This window comes from Geotrypetes seraphini, chromosome 6 (assembly GCF_902459505.1).
Source record: "Geotrypetes seraphini chromosome 6, aGeoSer1.1, whole genome shotgun sequence".
NCBI lineage: Eukaryota > Metazoa > Chordata > Amphibia > Gymnophiona > Dermophiidae > Geotrypetes > Geotrypetes seraphini.
In genome coordinates, this window is record NC_047089.1 from 146,927,798 (window position 1) to 146,949,448 (window position 21,651).

A 21,651-nucleotide genomic window follows, 5' to 3' on the forward strand; every position below is an offset into this window, starting at 1 on the left:
CTCTTTTCACTGTGTCTACACACAGCTTGTCACCCCTTTCCCTCACCCCTCCATTATCTTACTATTTTCTTCCCCCTTTATTTATCTCCTCCTTCCATCCAGTATGTGTTCTTTCCCCACTTCCATTCAGCATCTGCTCTCCCCTCTCAACTGACATCCATCTGCCTTCTGCTCTCTCTCCCTTCTTCTCACTTCCATCATATGTCCCCTTCTCTCTCTCTCTCATCTCCTCCATTCCATCATCTGCCCCTTCTCTCTCTCTCTCCCCCCCCAACTTCCATCATCTGCCCCCCTTCCCCTCACCTTTGTGGGTCACTTTCTTTCCCCTGAGGGTGGCTCATGTCACAGGGGAAGCTTTGGCCGAGCAGAACCGCTTGATTGACAGTGGAACTTACTTGATTGATGTCGATGCTGGGGCCCGTTGCCGTTTGAAGGAAGAAAAAAAAAGGTGGAAAAAAGGGACCTGCAAAGGCGAGAGGAAGGGAAACCTCCAGGACAGCTGCTCTTTGCCCTCCTTCAGCGGCCCAAGAGTTCAGACCAGCAGCGGCAGCTCTGTATGCTTTTAACTTCGGCACAGAGCTGCCCCTAATCAATAGTTTAGCGCGGTTTCATGAGGCAGCCTCGGGGCCTTTGATAGCCGGCCCGCTTCGATGATGCGATGTGGGCCGGCCTAGCAAAGGCCCCGAGGCTGCCTTATGAAACCGCGCTAAACTATTGATTAGGGGCAGCTCTGTGCCGAAGTTAAAAGCATACAGCGCTGCCGCTGCTGGTCTGGAGGTGCGGAGACAAGGCAGGAGGCAAACGCGGTGGAAGGCAGGAGTCCCGGCGAAGGCAGGAGTCCCGGCACAGCGACTGCAACAGGAAGTTGCAAGTCAGCTGACGCCGGCCTTTCGTTGCGGCGGGGACCGAATCCTTCGCGGACCGGCAAGATTTTGTTTGCGGACCAGCACCGGTCCGCGGACCGGCGGTTGAAGAACTGTGACTTAGGAGATTTGTCCAGTGGAAGGGTTTTCCCATTGGAATGCAAAAATTGGCTGACTGGAAGAGGAACCGACAGCAAACGAATGCATAAAAACCTGACGAGTTATGTCCTCTTCCAGGGAGCCAGAGGGGGCCAGCCCACACCAAATATCGGCCATTCTAACTGACAAATAAGGGTTTATTTGTTAAGTGTAATCAGAGACAAATCCCTTTTTAAAATTAGCTAACATATCAAGGGATCCCCACATATCAAGGGATCCCCACAGGTAGACAGACATCCCTCCATTGTGCAATGAAGGACAAAAACACTTCCATGAATTCCTGGCCCTGCCCGTCTCCGGACTAGGGAAACGCAGTACTAACAGGTCCACACTCGCTTCGTCCTCAAGGACGTCTCAGACACTTTCAAACACACAAAACACAACAGATTTCAGTTCAGTTACTCAACCAGAAAATAACAGTTCCTAGAATCCTTCCCTACAACTTCAGCGACAGATCAAGTGGCTTACTAGGCAGGAGACGAGAGACGGGATAGGGATGATCAATCCCCACTTACCAGATGGTGGCCACTCCAGGACAGAATTAAACTGATACAGATTCTTGTACTTTAAACTGAGACTAGTTAAGTCAGTTGAAGCGGTCCAACATCCTGAAGTCTGCCAACCCCCCAAAAGGAAGGCAGCCGGCTAAGCAGACACATCAGCCGTAGGACCAGAAACAAGTGACCAATCGAGTAACCAGTGGTCAAGAGACCTTCAAGTCCCTGTGCGGAAGCCAAATGAAAGGTCACTTGGACACACAAAGTCAGAGGCGTGAAGAAAGTACAAGAGATTTATTACGGTATACCGGACTCTAGTGCAGTTAAGAGCCTGCCTACTAGAGTGTCAGAAACAGGAAATACACGGACTTTTATGCCCTTTTCGCAAACTAATATATGCAAAAACTACAATTTTCATTTGTTACTTCTATAACTTTCTACAATTATTATTGTTCCTAAGCTCACACTAGCAGGTCACTTATCTAACTCTTACAGGTCTAAATGTTAAATGTACAGAAGGGCAGGGTACATCATGGCTCAAACTCTTATCTATTTAGCTTACAATGTGGTAAGGCAGGGATATACATTTTAGGCAGATGAAGTCAATAGATTGTAAACTTTCTCCAGCTATGTAGGCCAGAGCAATATTTTAAACAACAGTTAACCATTTCATGACCCTACAGAATTAGAAAAGGTACAGAGAAGGGTGATGAAAATGATGAAAGGAATGGGATGACTCCTGATGAGGAAAGGCTAAAGTGGCTAGGGCTCTTCAGCTGGGAGAAAAGACAGCTCAGGGGTGATATGATGGGTTTGTAAAATAGTGGAGTGGAAAGGGCAGATGTGAATCACTTATTTACTCTTTCCAAAAATATTAGGACTAGGTGGCTTGAGATGAAGTTACTAGGTAGATTTAAAACCGACCGAAGAAAATATTTCTTCACAGGTACTTGGAGAGACCCCCCCAGGAAAGAGACTTGGGAGTACTGGTTGACAAGACGATGAAGCTGTCCGCGCAATGCGCGGTGGCGGTGAAAAGGGCAAACAGAATGCTGAGAATGATTAAGAAGGGGATCACGAACAGATCAGAGAGGGTTGTCATGGCGCCCTCACCTGGAGTACTGCGTCCAGCACTGGTCGCCGTACGTGAAGGACACGGTACTACTCGAAAGAGTCCAGAGAACAGCAACTAAAATGGTTAAGGGGCTGGAGGAGTTGCCATACAGTGAGAGATTAGAGAAATTGAGCCTCTTCACTCTTGAAAAGAGTAGACATGATCGAAACATTCAAAATACTAAAGGGAATAGACTTAGTAGAGAAAGACAGTCTGTTCACCCTCTCCAAGGTAGGAAGAACGAGAGGACACTCTCTAAAGTTGAAAGGGGATAGATTCTGTACAAACTTAAGGAAGTTCTTCTTCACCCAGAGAGTGGTGGAAAACTGGAATGCTCTTCTGGAGGCTGTTATAGGGGAGAACACCCTCCAGGGATTTAAGACAAAGTTGGACAGGTTCCTGTTTAACCAAAATGTAAGCAGGTAGGGCTGGGCTCGGGGCACTGGTCTTTGACCTGGGGGCCGCCGCGGGAGCGGACTGTTGGGCATGATGGACCACTGGTCTGACCCAGCAGCGGCAAATTCTTATGTTCTTATGTGTAATTAAACTCTGGAATTAATTGCTGGAGAATGTGGTGAAAATCAGTTAGCTTTAGCAGGGTTTAAAAAAAAAGGTTAGGTTAATTTCTTAAGTCCATAATGGCTTGGGGAAATCCCCTGCTTATTCTTAGGAAAAGCAGCATAAAATCTGCTTTACTACTTGGGATCTGAGCTAGCCACTTTTGGAAACAGGGTTTTGTGGTTGAGAGACCTTTGGTCTGTCCCAGTATGGCAATTCTTATGTTCTTAAAACTGCACACGATATATGAAAGTAGCCCCCAACGAAACATAATCTACCAAAAATTCCCGCTGCCGGCATTCAAAATGGAAACCAATTTGGCGAGGAGCCGAACCAACTGCAAAGCTATCCACCAACAGCTTCCGGTTGGATTTTCCCATGAACCACGTGATTCCAGAAAGGGAACCCACTGACGCCGTTTTCCTCCTTTAAGTCTAGGCACGTGCGCGTGCGCAGTGGAACGTTGCTTACAGCTATGCGGGCACGTGAGGGTTAATCGGAGTCGCGACTCCGTGAGGTCTCTGCAGGAGCTCAGAGGCGCCAATGCTGTGGAATGCTGCGGCACGGAAGCGCGCACACTAGGGGGTGAATGAGCTAGGTTAGGTAGAGCGATTTCTGCCAGCTGGGGGCGCTCGCGTTGTGGAATATAGCCGGCGGTAGGGGTGCGGAGAGGAATGGCTTGCTGCGGGGGGCAAAGTGCAGGAGTTTTTTGCCCTTCGCCTATCCGCTGTTGAGGGTTGACAGCTGTAGTATCGAACTCTGGAGTGGTTATGAGTCTTATTGAGCTTGCTCATGAGATTCCGGGAAGAGGCTTTCCCTTATGATTTTGAAAAAGCCACCAGCACAGTGATTGCAGGCTGTATTCCTCGGACTTAACTCCACTCGTTTGTGTCGTGTTGAAGATCAAAGGTGAGAGCTTTTCTTCATTAATTTTACGTTTGTAGATAATCCTGGTCTTTTGGTGTTGATGAAACTTACATGAAGTTTTTGTTTCATACAAGAATGGGAGGAGGTGCTGTCACAGTAAGCAGGAGAGAAGTGACACCAGCGTTTTGCTTCAAAGAGGTTTTTATTTATTTATTTACTTTCGTTTTCAGCAGCAGCTTTAAAAGTAGGAATGGTATTTTTTTGAAGGTTGCACAATTGCTGACTATCTCTGTTATGTTTGGTTATTATTGTGATAGCTCTCAAAGACACGGACATTTTTTTGTAAACTGGTTATCTCGACTTTGGTCCTAGATCAGGGGTGTCAATCTCAATCACATAAGGGGCCGAAATCTTAAACATAGGGCTCCTTTTACAAAGGTGCGCTAGCAGCACAAGATTAGCTGCATGCGCTAGCTGAAAAATTACCGCCTGTTTAAAAGGAGGTGGTAGCAGCTAGCGCACGGGGCATTTTAGCGCACCTTTGTTGTTGGCCAAATTTTTTATTAAGATAGTTTTCCAAGTTTATTAAAATTTTTATAAAACGCCAATCATGACTTCTAAGCGTTAAACGATAAAAATAAGGAAAACAATTAAAAGACAGATTAAAATAGCACTGGTATAACGTACAGAAACAATACCTACAGACATAACGTACGATAAAACAAAAGGGAAGTAGGGAGAACTACAATATTTGAAGAAAAGCAGGACAAATAGGGTAACAATATCTCCAACCCCCACACTGGCTTTGTGATGTAAACAAAATAAATAAAAAAGGCTTTTCCTCTCTGTTAGATCCTAGTTCACGCTTGCAGTCTAACACCAGCTCTGGCAGGATATACATTTCAAATCTGACATATTGCAATCACAAAACGGAAAATAAAATTATTTTTTCTACTGTGTTTCCCTGAAAATAAGACAGGGTCTTATATGAATTTTAGCTCCAAAAAATGCATTAGGGCTTATTTTCGGGGGATGTCATTTTTTTCCATGTAAAACAATCATTTCTCCCTTCCTCTCCTCCACCCCAATTCTTCCTCTTTCCTTTCTCCCCCACCCCTTGTGCAGCATCTTTCCTCCCCTCTCGCCCATCCCCTTATGCAGCATCTTTCTAACCCTCCCATCCCCCTGTGCAGCAGAACCCCATTGACTCTCCCAAGAGACTGACATACCTCCAAAGCATCCAAAAACAGCAACAGTAGCAATGCTCTGAATGGGCCTTCCCTCTGCATCAGTGACGTGGCAGAGAGAAGGCCCCAGCGCGGCCCGTTCAGAGTGCTGCCACCACTGCTGTTTTTTGATGCCTCGGAGGTATGCCAGTCTCATGGTGGGAGGGTCAGTGGAGTTCTGCACAGGGGGGGTGGAAGCCTGGATTTTTAAAAACTATGGATGGAATCGGAAAGTGTCATGGACATTCAGGGGGGGCTGCGGAGTCAATCTTAACTAGGGCTTATTTACGGGGTAGGGGTTATATTAATAGCATCTTTAAAAATCATGCTAGGGCTTATTTTGGGGGTAGGTTTTTTTTGGGGGGGAAACACTACCTTTTGTTATCTGGTCATTATTCAAATCATGTTGGTCCCAGGCGCTGGTTGTCTTCTGATAACTCACTTATTTCTTTTTTCTCTATGCTAATCCATCTTCCATCTCTGTCCTTCCCTTCTGTTTCCCTTCCCTCCCCGGAGGTCTGGCATCTTTCCTTTTGGCCCTCTGTTCCTTCCCTCCCTCCATCCATCCATCCCGGATTCCCAGTCTCACATTAAAGCAGCCTGCAGAGGATCTCCGGCCGGCTGTAGCAATCCTAGCAGGCTGCCGTCAGCCTCCAGGCAAGGGCCATTATTGGTGGGATACTGAGCACCTGTTCTGCACTAAGTGCTGATTTGCTGAATGCTGAGCAGACTTGAGAATACCGTGCTATGATGCAGCCCAAATTAGCGATCCCCGAACTGCTGCGAACCGTGGCACTTTGGGGTGAGGATCGCGGCAGGAGAGATGCCTCATCTCTCCTGCTGTGATCCTCACCCTGAAGTGCCACAGCTATACGATGGGAGGGATGTTATTGAATGAGAGTACCCAAGAAAGGGACTTGGTGGACATGATAATGAAGCCGGCGGCACAGTGCGCAGCGGCCGCCAAGAGAGCGAATAAAATGCTGGGGATAATCAAGAAGGGTATTACAACAAGAACGAAAGAAGTTATCCTGCCGCTGTACCGGGCAATGGTGCGTCCGCATCTTGAGTACTGCGTCCAGTATTGGTCACCATACCTTAAGAAGGATATGGTGTTACTCGAGAGAGTTCAGAGGAGAGCGACACGACTGATTAAGGGGATGGAAAACCTTTCATACGCTGAGAGATTGGAGAAACTGGGTCTCTTTTCCCTGGAGAAGAGAAGACTTAGAGGGGATATGATAGAGACTTACAAGATCATGAAGGGCTTAGAGAGAGTAGAGAGGGACAGATTCTTCAAACTTTCAGAACATAAAAAAACAAGAGGGCATTTGGAAAAGTTGAAAGGGGACAGATTCAAAACGAATGCTAGGAAGTTCTTCTTTACCCAACATGTGGTGGACACCTGGAATGCGCTTCCAGAGGACGATATAGGGCAGCGAATGGTACTGGGGTTTAAGAAAGGATTGGACAATTTCCTGCTGGAAAAGGGGATAGAGGGGTATAGATAAAAGATTACTGCACAGGTCCTGGACCTGATGGGCCGCCGCGTGAGCGGACTGCTGGGCGCGATGGACCTCAGGTCTGACCCAGCGGAGGCATTTCTTATGTTCTTATGTTCTTATGAATGCTCCCTGATATCCAGAAATTTAAAAAGGAAGCATTTACATGATTGGGTTAAGATATATGTCAGATAATTTGTTTTATTATTTTAATATATGCATGTTAATCCATAACTGTGTTTAAGCAGGTTAGAAAATTTTTAAATAAATAATTAACTAGATGTTAAAATTTAGAATTTACATTACGAAGGGGTGCTAAAATATTCTCAGTCCAACCAAGAAGGGAATGACGTGGAGTTATGAAACTTACAAGTTAGTCCACATATTCACCGCTATTCACTTAGCACATTGTGTCTGAAGTTTCAGTAACCCTTCCAAAAAATATTATTTATGTTTGGTCACTGAAATACTGTTACATTGCTGCAATCACTGTCCGATGGCAGGAGGGAGTGGGCATCCATCCTGCCTCCATTCTGATTCATCGCGGGGGGTGGGGCGGGGGGGGGGGTGTTGTCTGAGAGGGCCATCAATGACAGGGTGGGGTGGGGGCCACCACAGCATTTATTTTAATGGTGCAGATGTGTGTGTATAACACATGCACAACATCTGTGCCATTAAAGAAAATGGAAAAAAGCTCCAACAGCTGAGTGGCAGGAGGCTGCTTTGGGGCTTCCCCTTCCACTCAGCTGTTAGGGCTTCCCCACACCAACTCTGCGTCGGTGCCAGGTCACTCTCGGAGTGACTGAATGGACGGGACCTCCATGCAAATAATTTGCATGCAAACATTTTCTAACATCAATCGCTATTCCAGAGTCAGCCCAAAAAATTGGCCAACAGCAACCCACACAGTCTTAATGAACGTGTTTTGTGCATCTAGCCCCAAGCTTTATTAACAAAGGGGTCCTTTTACTAATCAAACAAAACAATTAAGTTTTACAATAAAACTAAACAGCCATAAGAGCACAGAAAAGTTCCTATAGGAATTAGATGAATATAAATTAAAAGTTTCATTATTAACATAAAGCAATAGGAATAAGAAAATGTAAAATCAGCTCTATCTAAAGCAGTGTATCCCAAACTGTGTGCCATGGCAGATTCAAGGTGTGCCACGAGACACCAGCAAGGAGGAGAGGCGCCAGCCTACTGCTTACAGGACGTGCCTCTCGCGATGAGCCACGTCCTGTAGGCTGTCAGCCAGCACCAACATGGTGGAACGAGGAAAACGTCTGGAACACTGTGCTACCGGGATACAAGCTATACCACAGAGACAAGAGTAGGTCAAAAAGGTGGGGGTATTGCCCTATATGTCAAAGAGTGAATTGAGTCTAATGGAGAGAACACGCTGGAAATGAAAAATAAGATAGAGTCTCTATGGGTCAAAATTCCGGGAACAAATGGAACGAAGATCGGCATCTACTACCGACCCCCAGGGCAGTCCGAAGAAATTGATGGAGAAATGACGGACGAAATTAAACGCAACTGCAAGGGAGGCAACGTAGTTATCATGGATGACTTCAATTATCTGGGGATAGACTGGAACCTAGGCACCTCCGACTGCAGTAGGGAGACCGAGTTCCTGGATGCTGTAGGTGATTGCTTCCTGGAACGACTTGTCAAGGAAAATACGAGAGGAAATACAATTCTGGACTTAATTCTAAATGGACTACGAGGACTGGCGCAAGGTGTAGAAGTAGAAGGGACGCTGGGAAGCAGTGATCACAATATGATCTGCTTCAACCTGGATACGGGGGCAAAAACATCGATCCAGAACGATGGCCATGGCACTGAACTTCCGAAAAGGGAATTATGAAGGAATGAGACACATGGTGGGGAAGAAGATTAAGAAGAGGATAAGCACTGTAAAAACGCTAGAGCAAGCATGGTCCCTTTTTAAGGACACAGTCACCGAGGCGCAAAATCTATATATAGCAAGTATCAACAAGGGATCCAAGAGGAAAAAGAGCAAGGAACCAGCGTTGCTCACTGTAGTGGTGAAGGAAGCAATCAGAGACAAGAAGACTTCGTTTAAGGAATGGAAAAGGTCAAAAACGGATGAAGTTTCAAGTTTATTTAAAATTTCTTATACCACACAATCAACCTTCTAGGCGATGTGTAAAGTCATAAAAACATAATTTGACTAAAATACATATTTAAGATGACAAAACATTATTAAAAATAACGATAATATTTAAAAACATTTAAAACAAAGACAAACGGGAACAAAAGGTAAAAGGGCAAGAACTACAATAATCAAGTAGAAAGCAAACATATAGGGAGCAAAACAAAAGGAAGGGTAGGTAAAAATAAAATCAAGCTATGTTGCCCTGAAAAGGACATTTAGGTCTCGAAGATATCAAGAAAGAGGAATGTTTTTAACTTCATCTTAAAATTATGAAGAATTGATTCTTCTCATAAATAAGACGGAATATTATTCCAAAGAGAGGGAGCAATAACAGAGAAGATGGTAGACCTCATTAGAAATATAGAAACGATGTCCTTCTCTTTCTCAGAGATCCTCTTGTCTCCTTGCCCCATCTTATCAACATTGTTTCTCAATACTCTCAACTCTCTGGATATTCTGTTAATTGGGAGAAATCAGAGATCTTTCCTCTCAATGACCATATCTCCTCCTCAGATCTGGCTCAATTTCCTTTTTCATGGTCACAGGGAGCTGTGAAATATTTAGGGGTCCTAATTCATAAAGATCCAGTACACGTCCAGGATCTGAACATATCCAAAATCAAAAATTTAGTTTCAAACCCTACAACTCGCTGGTCCCCACTTTATTTGTCATGGTGGGGTAGAATAGCCTCCATTAAAATGACTTTAGCCCCGCAAATTAATTACACCCTTTCCATGCTTCCCTTCCTATGCCAGAAAAAATTATTTCATTGGCTCAATATGAAAATTTCTGAATTTATTTGGAACAAGAAAAAACCCCGTATTCTCTCGCCAAGCTGAAGGCCTCTAAGATTAATGGTGGACTAAATTTACCAGATTTTTATTATTATTATATCGCATCTTTAGCCAAATATGGAGCTTATTGGATCGTTGATTCTAATCCTCAGGATCAACCAGCATGGTTTGAAATGGAACGCTTTTTATGTGTACCACTACACGTTTCCTGCTTCCTTACAGTGTCAGTACCTAGACACTTGAGAAAGTATTCCTTGTTGAGTGCAACGCAGCATGCTTTTCATCTTCTAGATGCAACAGCTGAGATCTCTATTAGTGAAAGCCCGCTCATGTCCCTTTGGAATAACCCTAAAATTCAAAATAAAGGTAGATCCCTCTCATGGAAGAGGTGGCAACGGGCGGGTGTCGAGTTTGCTCATCAAATGATCTCCTCCACCTCATTTGTTCCTTTTGATATTTTTTGTTCTGCATATTCACTTCCATCCTCTATACATTCCCAATGGCTCATGCTTACTGGAATACTGTCTAAGGTACATATGCGCCCTGACTTTATGACCTCAATCCACACTGTTCACCACTGGTCTACTCTGGCCTTAATGAAGGGTAGAGCGATATCTCTTTTTTATAGTATTCTAAGGGATCACTCTTTCACCTTTTCACCTCAATCAATGAACCAATGGGACTCGATTCTGCAGACTACGCTTTCTGATATAGATTGGGAACTTTTCTGGTCCTCCACAAACCGTCCTCTCCTATCTTCCAGAGTCTCGCAATCAATGTTCTTCGTTATGTGGAATGCAGTATGGACCCCATATCGCATGTGGAAAGCGAAGCTAAAACAAGACTCCACCTGCTGGAACTGTTTGAAAGAGTCTGGAACTCTCGATCACATGCTTTTTCATTGCACTATAGTTCACTCCTTCTGGATTCGTATTTGGGACACTATAAAATCTATTACTAAGTGTTCAGAAGAGATTTCCATGGACATTGTAATTCTTCGTTCTCAACACCCTTGTTTCGCACAAACAAACTGCCCACCTAAACTCATTGATGCCATGTTTGTAACAGCTCTTATGCATATTCTGAAAAATTGGAAATCATCCTCGCTACTTGACTACACCTTTTGGTGGAACTCTCTGAGCATGTATCACAAATTTGAATCTTATGCAAATGAGAAAAAAACATGATTTCTCGACTCTCCACAAACATGGTGCGAAATAAATCACCTTGGTCATTCTTAGATTCATTTGTTCATTCTAACCAGTAGACACTTCTGCCTCTCTATCTCTATCTATCTATCTCTCTCTTTTTCTTTTTCTCCCTCTTTCTTTCCCTCTCTCTTATTTCACTCTCCCTGCTTTTCTGCCTTTCATATATCTTCTATTAGCAGTTACATATACCCTAGATTCTTTTTATTAATCTGGTTGTATGTAAATGATTGTAGATATGGACTTTTTCTACACCACTGTGTCTTATTCAGATTTTGTGTGTTTGAACTGCCTTCTGTAAATCTCTTATAATATTCAATAAAAACTAATGAACTAAAAAAAAAAAAAAAAAGAAACATAGAAATTGACGGCAGAAAAGGGCCTCAGCCCATCAAGTCTGCCCACACCAATGGCCCACTCCCTGACTTTTATTCCCCTGGAGATCCCAAGTGAATATCCCATTTTCTCTTAAAATCTGACACGTTGTTGGCCTCAATCACCTGATGAGGTAGCTCATTCCAATGATCGACTACCCTTTCGGTGAAGAAGTACTTCCTGGTATCACCATGAAATTTCCCTCCCCTGACTTTCAGCGAGTGCCCTCTTGTAACCGAGGGCCCTGTAAGACAGAAGATATCATCTTTGACCTCTATACGTCCCGTAATATACTTAAAGGTCTCAATCATGTCTCCCCTCTCTCTTCGTTCTTCCAGGGAGTACATCCGCAGTTTTTTTTAGCCTTTCTTCGTACGTGAGTTCCCTGAGCCCCAAGACCATCCTGGTAGCCATTCGCTGAACCGACTCAATTCTCAACACATCTTTCCGGTAGTGCGGTTTCCAGAATTGAACACAATACTCCAGAAGAGGTCTCACCATGGATCTGTACAGCGGCATTATGACTTCAGGTTTTCTGCTGACAAAACCCCTACGGATGCAGCCTATGATTTGTCTTGCCTTGGACGAAGCCTTCTCCACCTGATTGGCAGCCTTCATATCATCACTAATGATCACTCCTAAATCACATTCTGCCGTGGTCCCGGACAAGGTTTCACCATTTAGTGTGTAAGTTCTGTGTGGATGTTTTTTACCTAGGTGCATCACTTTACATTTTTTAGCATTGAAGCTTAGCTGCCAAGTTGACGACCACTGTTCCAGCTGCCGTAGGTCCTGCGTCATAATGTCAGGCTGCTTTTACACTGCTTTTACCTACTATGTTGCATAGTTTGGCGTCGTCAGCAAACAGTGATACTTTTCCTCTAAGCCCTTGGGTCATATCTCCTATGAATAAATTGAATAGAATCGGCCCTAAGACGGAGCCCTGTGGTACTCCACTCGTCACTGCTGACGTTTTGGAGGAGGTACCGTTTATCATCACCCTTTGAAGCCTACCGCTTAGCCAATCCCTAACCCATGGTGTGAGTGTATCCCCTAATCCCATAGATTTTAGTTTGTTCAACAGCCTGCAGTGTGGGACGCTATCAAAAGCTTTGCTGAAGTCCAAATAAATCACGTCCAGGGACTCCCCGGCATCCAGATGACTAGTCACCCAGTCAAAGAAGTCAATCAGATTAGATTGGCAGGACCTTCCCCTGGTAAATCCGTGTTGGTGTGGATCACGTAGATTTTCTTTGTCTAGTATTTGGTCGAGTTTCTGTTTGATCAGTGTTTCCATGAGTTTGCACACTATGGATGTGAGACTCACCGGTCTGTAATTTTCTGTTTCTGTTCTGCAGCCCTTTTTCTGGAGTGGAATTACATTAGCTGTTTTCCAGTCCAGGGGTACTCTTCCCGTGCGCATGGAAAGATTGAAGAGCACGGATAGTGGTTCAGCTAGAACTTCACACAGCTCTCTGAGCACCCTGGGGTATAGATTGTCTGGTCCCATGGCTTTGTCTACTTTGAGTCTTGAAAGTTCGTAGTAGACGCTACTGGGTGTAAACTCGAAATCTTGAAACAGGTCTTTTTGGCTGTCTCTTGTCTGTAGTTGTGGACCAGCTCCCGGTGCTTCACAGGTGAATACTGAGCAGAAGTATTCGTTTAGTAGTTCTGCCTTGGTAGAATCAGATTCCGCGTAGTTTCCATCTGACTGCCTAAGGCGCTCTATCCCATCCTTGTTTCTCTTCCTGTCGCTAATGTACCTGTGTTTATATACTTCAGAGATGGGGTAGAAAGGAGATTTTTGGCAGTTAATTTTAGAAGGATTATGGGGGATAAGAAGATTATTAAGAATTCATCTTGGTTGTTTTGTCCAGTTTTGAAAATTAATAAAATAATTTTATAAGTGATTCTTTGTTCTACTGGTAACCAATGAGCTTTATGTAAGAGGGGGTGACATGGTTAAATTTTTTTTTTTTACATTAAATATAATCTTTACTGCAGTGTTCTGTATTTGAAGTCTTCTTGTTTCTTTTTTAGTTATGCCTTTTATAGAGGGCATTACAATAATCAATGCAGGAAATTATGAGAGAATGGATCAAGATGTTCAGAGAAGCAGGCTCTAACAATTTGGTTATGGGCCTGATCATACATAGCCGATAAAAGCAGCACTGGACAACTGTGCTGATATGGAGATGATAATTAAATTTATTATCAAAAGTGACTCCGAGTAGTTTTAAAGAGGGCACAACTTTAAGAAGTTGAGTTTTAAATTTAAAGGGAGTCTGCAGAGAAAGTCCTTCCTTGTTGGGAAAAATCATTAATTTGGACTTTTCAATGTTCAAAGAAAGCATATGTAAATCTAGCCAGGAATTAATTTTTTCCAATTTTTGGCTTATGAGCATTATTTCAGTTAAATTGTTTAAGTCTATCAGATGAACTAATTGCACATCATCCGCATAAGCGAACATTGTGAAGCCAATAGATTGCCCTAATGTTAAAAGGGGTGCTAGGAAGATGTTAAAGAGTAGAGGGGATAAAATTGAACCCTGTGGGATACCACAGTCAGTTGTAAATGGATCTGACGATGTATTGAAGATTACCTTGGAGGACCGATCGACAAAAAAAGATGAGAACCAGTCCAAGACCTGGTCTGTGATTCCAATTTCACCCAGATGCAACGGAAGAAGCTTGTGGTCTATTGTATCAAATGCAGATGATAGGTCTAAGGAAATGAGCAAAACGGACTGGTGATGATCAAGTTGATGGAGAATTTTAGTAGTCAACCCAATGAGTGAAAGTTCTGTGGAATGATGTGGGCGGAATCCAGTTTGATTTGGATGTAGTACATTTGTTTGTTCAATAAAATCTGAGATTTGCTGAAAAACAATTTTCTCTGTAAGCTTTGCCAAAAAATGAGTATTTGAAATGAGTCGATAATTTGAAACTTCATATGCACTAATTTTGTAATCTTTAATTATTGGGTGAATGATTGCTTCTTTCCATGCTTTTGGAAATGTTCCTGTAGTTAAACTAGTGCATATCAGATTTAAAATGTCTGGACCAAAAAATGAAAAAAAGTGTTTCAGAAAGAGTGCTGGAATAGTCTCTGATTTGGAATCTTTTATGTTTATTGTGTTCAAAGTTCTCTGTAGATCCTGAAGAGTAGGTAGGTTAAATATTGAACATTTAGAAAGAGGAAGGTTTATGAGTTCAGACTTATTAACAGAGTCCACTGAACAGGGGAACTGGAATTTCTGCTGACAACACTTGCTTTGGAAATGGAGCTTATAATTTTTTTGACTTTCTTAATAAAATGAGAGGCAATAGTTTGAGCAGAGGGTAATTGCACTGTCAAATTAGACTCTGTCTGCTGGAAAAAGTATAAACAACATCAAAGCAGGTGCTATAAGGCGGTAAGAGGGGCCAAAAGAGACTACGAGGAAAAAATAGCCAAGGAGGCAATAATCTTCAAGCCTTTCTTTTGATATATTAAGGAGAAATGACCTGCGAAAAATACAGTGGGGCCGTTGGATGACCATGGAATAAAGGGAGTGCTAAAGAGGACAAAGCTATTGCCGCCAAACTGAACACATTTTTTATGTCTGTATTTACCGAAGAGGATATACACAACATACCAGAAGTTGACAGGCTATACGTAGGAAACGAAGATGGGAAACTGACAGAGTTGACGGTCAGTCTAGAAGAGGTATGCAGGCAGATTGATAGGCTTAAAAACGATAAATCCCCGGGACCGGATGGCATCTTCTGAAGGTAATCAAGGAACTGAAAGGGGCTATAGCTGAACTGCTTCAACTAATAGCCAATCTGTCGATCAAATCAGGAAGGATTCTGGAAGACTGGAAAGTGGTGAATGTTACCCGATCATCAAGAAAGGTTTGAGGGGAGATCCGGGAAACTACAGACCGATGAGTCTGACCTCAGTACCTGGAAAGATGGTAGAGGCGCTGATAATGGGCCTCATCATTGATCACCTTGACGGACACAATCTGATGAGGACCAGCCAACACGGATTCAGCAAAGGAAGATATTGCTTGACGAACTTGCTGCACTTCTTCGAGGGAGTAAACAGGTAGATAGACAAGGGTGGCCCGGTTGGCATTATATATCTGGATTTTCAGAAGGCGTTTGACAAGGTTCCGCATGAACGACTACTTTGAAAAATTTTGAGCCATGCAATCGAGGGTGAAATAATCCCGTGGATTAAAAACTGGCTAGCGGATAGGAAACAGAGAATGGGAGTAAATGGACAATACTTGGACTGGAAAAGCGTCACGAGTGGAGTGCCGCAGGGTTCGGTGCTTGGACCCATGCTCTTCAACATATTTATAAACGACCTGGAAATTGGTACGACGAGTGAGGTGATTAAATTTGCAGACGATACAAAGTTATTTAGAGTAGTGAAGACACAGGAGGATTGCGAAGACCTGCAACGTGACATAAACACACTTGAGAAATGGGCTGCGACATGGCAAATGAGGTTTAACGTTGATAAGTGTAAGGTGATGCATGTCAGTAACAAAAATCTTATACATGAATACAGGATGTCCAGTGCGGTACTTGGAGAGACCCCCCAAGAAAGAGACTTGGGAGTACTGGTCGACAAGTCAATAAAGCCGTCCACGCAATATGCGGCAGCGGCAAAAAGGGTAAACAGAATGCTAGGAATGATTAAGAAGAGTGATCACGAATAGATCGGAGAAGGTTATCATTGGAAATAATGAAGGGAATAGACTTAGTAGATAAAGACAAGTTGTTCACCCTCTCCAAAGTAGAGAGAACGAGAGGGCACTCTCTAAAGTTGAAAGGGGATAGATTCCGTAGAAACATAAGGAAGTTCTTCTTCACCCAGAGAATGGTAGAAAACTGGAATGCTCTTCCGGAGGCTGTTATAGGGGAAAACACCCTCCAGGGATTCAAGACAAAGTTAGACAAGTTCCTGCTAAACTGGAACGTACGCAGGTAAAGCTAGTCTCAGTTAGGGTACTGGTCTTTGACTTAAGGCCTACCGCGTGAGCAGACTGCTGGGCACGATGGACTGGCCCAGCAGTGGCAATTCTTATGTTCTCCTCTTTGCCGGCACCTCTCCTCTTCCCCACTGGCAAAGGAACAGGTTCAGGATCGTGGCCGGAAGGCCTCCACTCATACACGAACATCGATGTAATGAAGCCATGCATGCACATGAGGTCATCACATTGACGTCCACACACTTCTAGATGCCTTACAGCTGTGGCTCTGGGTTTAGTGTGCCCCGGTGCCAAAAAGTTTGTGGGACACTGATCTGAAGTATATTTAGACAGACCAGAATTTTTAGAAAAATAGCTCCTTGAATTAGGTTTGTTTCTCTAAAGTAGGCCCTGAAAACTATCCCCCTCTTTTACTAAGGTGTGCTAATGCGCCCATAGACTAAATCGATTAGCGCGTGCTAATCGGTTAGCACACCTTAGTAAAAGAGGGCCTATAACCATACCAATTTAACTCAAATTTCAATTTATTTGATATACTGCAAATACAACCACCGTTAGTCTAAGCCAGGGGTGCCCAACACGTCGATCGCGATTGACAGGTCGCTCGCTCAGGCGACCCCAGTCGATCGCAGAGCGGGTTCCCTTCTTCCCTTGTCTTTTTTCCCCTCCTGACTGGCCTGCTCCTGAATTCTGCTGCTGCTCAACATTTAAAAAAAAAAAAAAAACGTCTTGGAGAATTTATGCTCCGGGGGCTAACGTGTGCTTGTACTGGCATCCCTTCTCTTCCCTCTGAAACCGGAAGTTATGTCCGGTGGGGGAGAGAAGGGAAGCCGGCATGCACATGTTAGAGCCCCATTCGCGGGATAAAGCGGGAGACAGGTCAGTGAAGCTTGGGATTTGCTCTTCTTGCTGCCAGGTCCTGCCTACTTTCTGTTTCCTCAAAGGCAGGACCCGGCAGCATTTCTCCCAATAGGTCGATCTTGGGCCAGCGGAACTTCCTCTCCGATGGCAAAACTGACGTCGGGGAAAGGAATGCTGGTGGGCTCGAAGCATGGAGAGCTTGGCCAGCGGTGGGCGGCTTTGGGGGCCTGTTATCCGATGGCAGCGGCAGTGGCAGTGGCTTGAGGGAGGGCAGGGAGGGAGAAAGAGGGCAGGCAGGGAGACAGAAGGAAAGAAGAGAAACAGAAAAAAAGAAAGGGGGCATGAAGAGAGAAAGAAAGAGAGGGCAGGGAGAGAAGAAGAAAACGTTGGGGGGGGGAGAATGAGGTCAGGAGGAGAGGAAGCATACAGGCTAAAAGAAGGGAAGAAAGATTGGATGCACAGTCAGAAGAAGAAAGTGCAACCAGAGACTCATGAAATCACCAGACAAGGTAGGAAAAATGATTTTATTTTAAATTTAGTGATCAAAATGTGTCTGAATTTATATCTGCTCTCTATATTTTACAATATGGTCCCCTTTTACTAAACCGCAATAGAGGTTTTTAGCGCAGGGAGCCTATGAGCGTCGAGAGCAGCGCTGGGCATTCAGCGCAGCTCCCTGCGCTAAAAACTGCTATCGTGGTTTAGTAAAAAGGGAGGGGGTGGGTATTTGTCTATTTTTGTTACTGAGGTGACAGTGCATAGAGTCATCTGCTTTGACCTCTTTGAAAAAACCCCGGAATAGGAATGATAATTAACAATTCTATGAGTACAGTGTGCGTTGTGTTTTTTTTAAATTTTATTGTTGGTAGATCATTTTGACTTGGTCATTTTAAAAGTAGCTCGCAAGCCCAAAAAGTGTGGGCACTCCTGGTCTAAGCGGTTTACAATATAATTTCAGAAAGAGCTAAATTCTTTTCTAGCAACAATTTTTGATCGGGCGTCAATGTGGGGTGATTTAATGTCCCTAAAAATTGGTTAAATAAGGATTATGTGGGGAGAATTTCAGAATCATATAGTTTTTAAAAAAATAATAATCAATAAATTGTTGCATTATTTGTGAGTCAGTTTTATGAATTAACAACCCATTGGAGTCTACTATGTTTGAAATATTAGTATGATTGTTATTTAGTCTTTTAGATATTGTGATAACATATGTCCAGATTTATTATTCCCTGCATAAGATGATTTTTGAATAAAGATAGAAGTATGGGCCTCTTTAGTTAAGATTGTATTGAATTTATGTTTTTTAGATAATAAATGTTGATAGGTAGTTAGGATCATGGTCATTTAAATACTGATTCTCTAATACCGTAATTTTATTCCTTGTTCCAAAGACTTCAGCTCCAATTTTTTAAGTTTATTCACCTCTGCAGAATAATTTATGATTGCTCCTCTGATGGAAGCCATCATCCCACCATTTTTGGATAGGGTAATTTTGAACTGAGTTATGAAAAAAATAGAGAGAAATTGAATAAATGATGCATCTGATAAAAGAGAGGCGTTAATCCTCCATGGAACATTATGATGTGGAGAACAAATATGAGAGATAGAAAGAGAAATAGCAGAATGAGCTGACAAAGTTGAATCTAAGAGTTGATAATGAAAGGTAAGACAGATTTGTAGACAAGAAAAACCCCGTTAATGTAACGGGCTATAAGACTAGTAAGAACATAAGAATTGCCGCTGCTGGTCAGACCAGTGGTCCATCGTGCCCAGCAGTCCGCTCTCGCGGCAGCTCCTAAGTCAAAGACCAGTGCACTAACTGAGACCAGCCCTACCTGCGTACGTTCCGGTTCAGCAGGAACTTGTCTAACTTTGTCTTGAATCCCTGGAGGGTGTTTTCCCCTATAACAGCCTCCGCAAGAGCATTCCAGTTTTCCACAACTCTCTGTGTGAAGAAGAACTTCCTTACGTTTCTACGGAATCTATCCCCTTTTAACTTTAGAGAGTGTCCTCTCGTTCTCCCTACCTGGGAGAGGGTGAACAACCTGTCTTTATCTACTAAGTCTATTCCCTTCATTATCTTGAATGTTTCGATCATGTCTCCTCTCAGTCTCCTCTTTTCAAGGAAGAAGAGGCCTAGTTTCTCTAACCTCTCGCAGTACGGCAACTTCTCCAGCCCCTTAACCATTTTAGTTGCTCTTCTCTGGACCCTTTCGAGTAGTACCGTGTCCTTCTTCATGTACGGCGACCAGTGCTGGACGCAGTGTTCCAGGTGGGAGCGTACCATGGCCCAGTACAGCAGCATGATAACCTTCTCTGATCTGTTCATGATCCCCTTTTTAATCATTCCTAGCATTCTGTTCACCCTTTTCGCCACTGCCGCATATTGTGCGGACGGCTTCATCAACTTGTCGACCAGTACTCCCAAGTCTCTTTCCAGACATCATGTATTCATGTATAAGATTTTTTTTACCGACATGCATCACCTTATACTTTATCCACGTTAAACCTCATTTGCCAGAAAAGAAAGTAAAATCCCTTTTGGTAGGATTAAGATGTCTCCAAGGATCTACAAGTCCTAAATTCTGTTAAATATCATTGAAAATAATATTTTACTTAGTTGGATGATATCTGCATGTGGTATGTCATATCTAGAATATAGTCTTGTACCTGATTAAAATCCTCTCCAAAAATAATATTAGACAATGAATTGTTGATAAACTTTGAAGCAATAGAATTAAAGAATTCATGGGAATCATGATTTGGAGCGTAGCTATTACAGAGAGTTAAAGTAGAATTATTAATAAGGGCATTTAAGATGATCCATCTCTCCTCCAAATCATGTGATTGTGATATAATAGATAATTGACTAGACTTGTGAAATACCCCCTCTTTTACGAAACTGCAATAGCAGTTTCTAGCACGGTGAGTGGGGCTGAATGGCCCGCGCTGCTCCTGACGCTCATAGGAACTCAGTGAGCATCGGACGCAGCGCGGGCCATTCAGCGCGGCTCCCCATGCTAGAAACTGCTATTGCAGTTTCATAAAAGGAGGTTATAGAATAGCAATACCATGTTTCTTTTGAACCACTGCAGAATATGCAGCCAACTGGTAATTTTTATCCCCAAAAAGTTTTTGAAGCTGAATCACTCAGATGAGTTTCTTGTATGAAAGCATATGAAAGCAATGTCAGCATTAATATTAGATAGATAGAGAAATATGTTTTCCCTTATTAAAGGGTTATTTAACCCTTTTTTTAACTTTAATTTTTATTGAATTTAACATACTTTACAAGTATAACTACTTGGTTTAGAAATACAGAATCATGTTCCAAAAGAAAAACATCATTAAACATTACAATATTTAAAATAAATATTATTATGAAACTTAACTCTTCCTTAGACCTCATTTAGGAGGAGGAAAAAAGAAAAACAAAGATATTATAGGGAGTAATATTACAATAATACAAAAAAAAAAAGAGGTAAAGACTTAAACGCTACAACCCGGCAATTCCTTTAAGCTACACTCCCTCCACTAGATAAACCCTTGAGATCTAAAAAGGAACGTAGATGATCTGGTGTAAAGAACACATATTTCAGACCCCTAAATTTAATAACACATTTGCATGGATAAGCTAGCAAAAAAGTAGCACCTAGCTTCCTTGTCTCTTCTCTCATGCCCAAAAACATTTTTCGTCTTTCCTGGGTTGTTCTAGTTACATCATGGTATAACCATAAACTTTGACCACAAAAAAGTGATCCAGACTTTTTAAAGAATAACCTCATAACTGCATTAAAGATCTTGTTCAAAGATAAAGTTAACAATGAAAGTTCCTCTTTCTTTAACTTCCATAGATGATTCCTCTAATATTGCCGTAAGATTTTGCAAGTCTTTGTCAGAGACCAAGTTCTCACCCTTAGGTATATCAGAATTTCTTTTTGAAACAGGTAAAAAGTATACTTTATTTAGGGGCAGAATCTGATCTTGCAGAAAATTCAAACATTCTACCAGGAATTTTTTAAAAATCTCAATAGGTGATATTGCCGAAATCCTTGGGCAATTTAGGATTCTCAAGTTCAATCTTCTGTTAAAGTTCTCAATCATTTCTATTTTACGGGCAGTAGAATTTTGTTCTTTAACAATAGTGGTGATTGAATTTTTCAATGAAGCTGACTCAATTTGTATTTTGTCCATGCACTCTTGCTTGACTTTTACCAAACTATCAGAAAAGTTATCTATTTTCTTAACCATTACTTCAATATCTGAGGCAGTCTTCTCCACCTTCACATCCAGTCTCTTGAAATCCTCTAGAAGTGTCTCTAGTGTCACTGCTGGTGTGCTTGTTGGTACTCCTTCTACTTCAGCCACCCTTCCACCCAGCGTTCCAGCTAGGGCAGTAGCTCTTCCCATTGCCTGCTCTGGGGTCTCCTGCTCCTCTCCCTCGGGGTCAAGCT

At 42.8% G+C, this 21,651-nt stretch overlaps 1 protein-coding gene across 4 annotated transcripts in view; it reads left to right on the plus strand.

Moving 5' to 3' along the window:
* Positions 1–3,682: 3,682 nt before the first annotated feature.
* Positions 3,683–21,651, plus strand: part of LOC117362265 (interleukin-1 receptor type 1-like) — a 104,494-nt gene continuing 86,525 nt past the window's right edge. For 2 of the 4 annotated variants that reach the window (XM_033948405.1, XM_033948409.1), the window contains exon 1: positions 3,684–4,100. Coding sequence is in view for 1 of the 4 variants with exons in the window: in XM_033948402.1 (XP_033804293.1) it covers positions 4,194–4,256 (63 nt within the window). In the remaining 3 variants the exon portion in view is untranslated. Of the gene's footprint in view, positions 4,101–4,192; positions 4,257–21,651 lie in introns of those variants that run through there. The other 2 variants (XM_033948403.1, XM_033948402.1) reach the window with 2 other exon arrangements.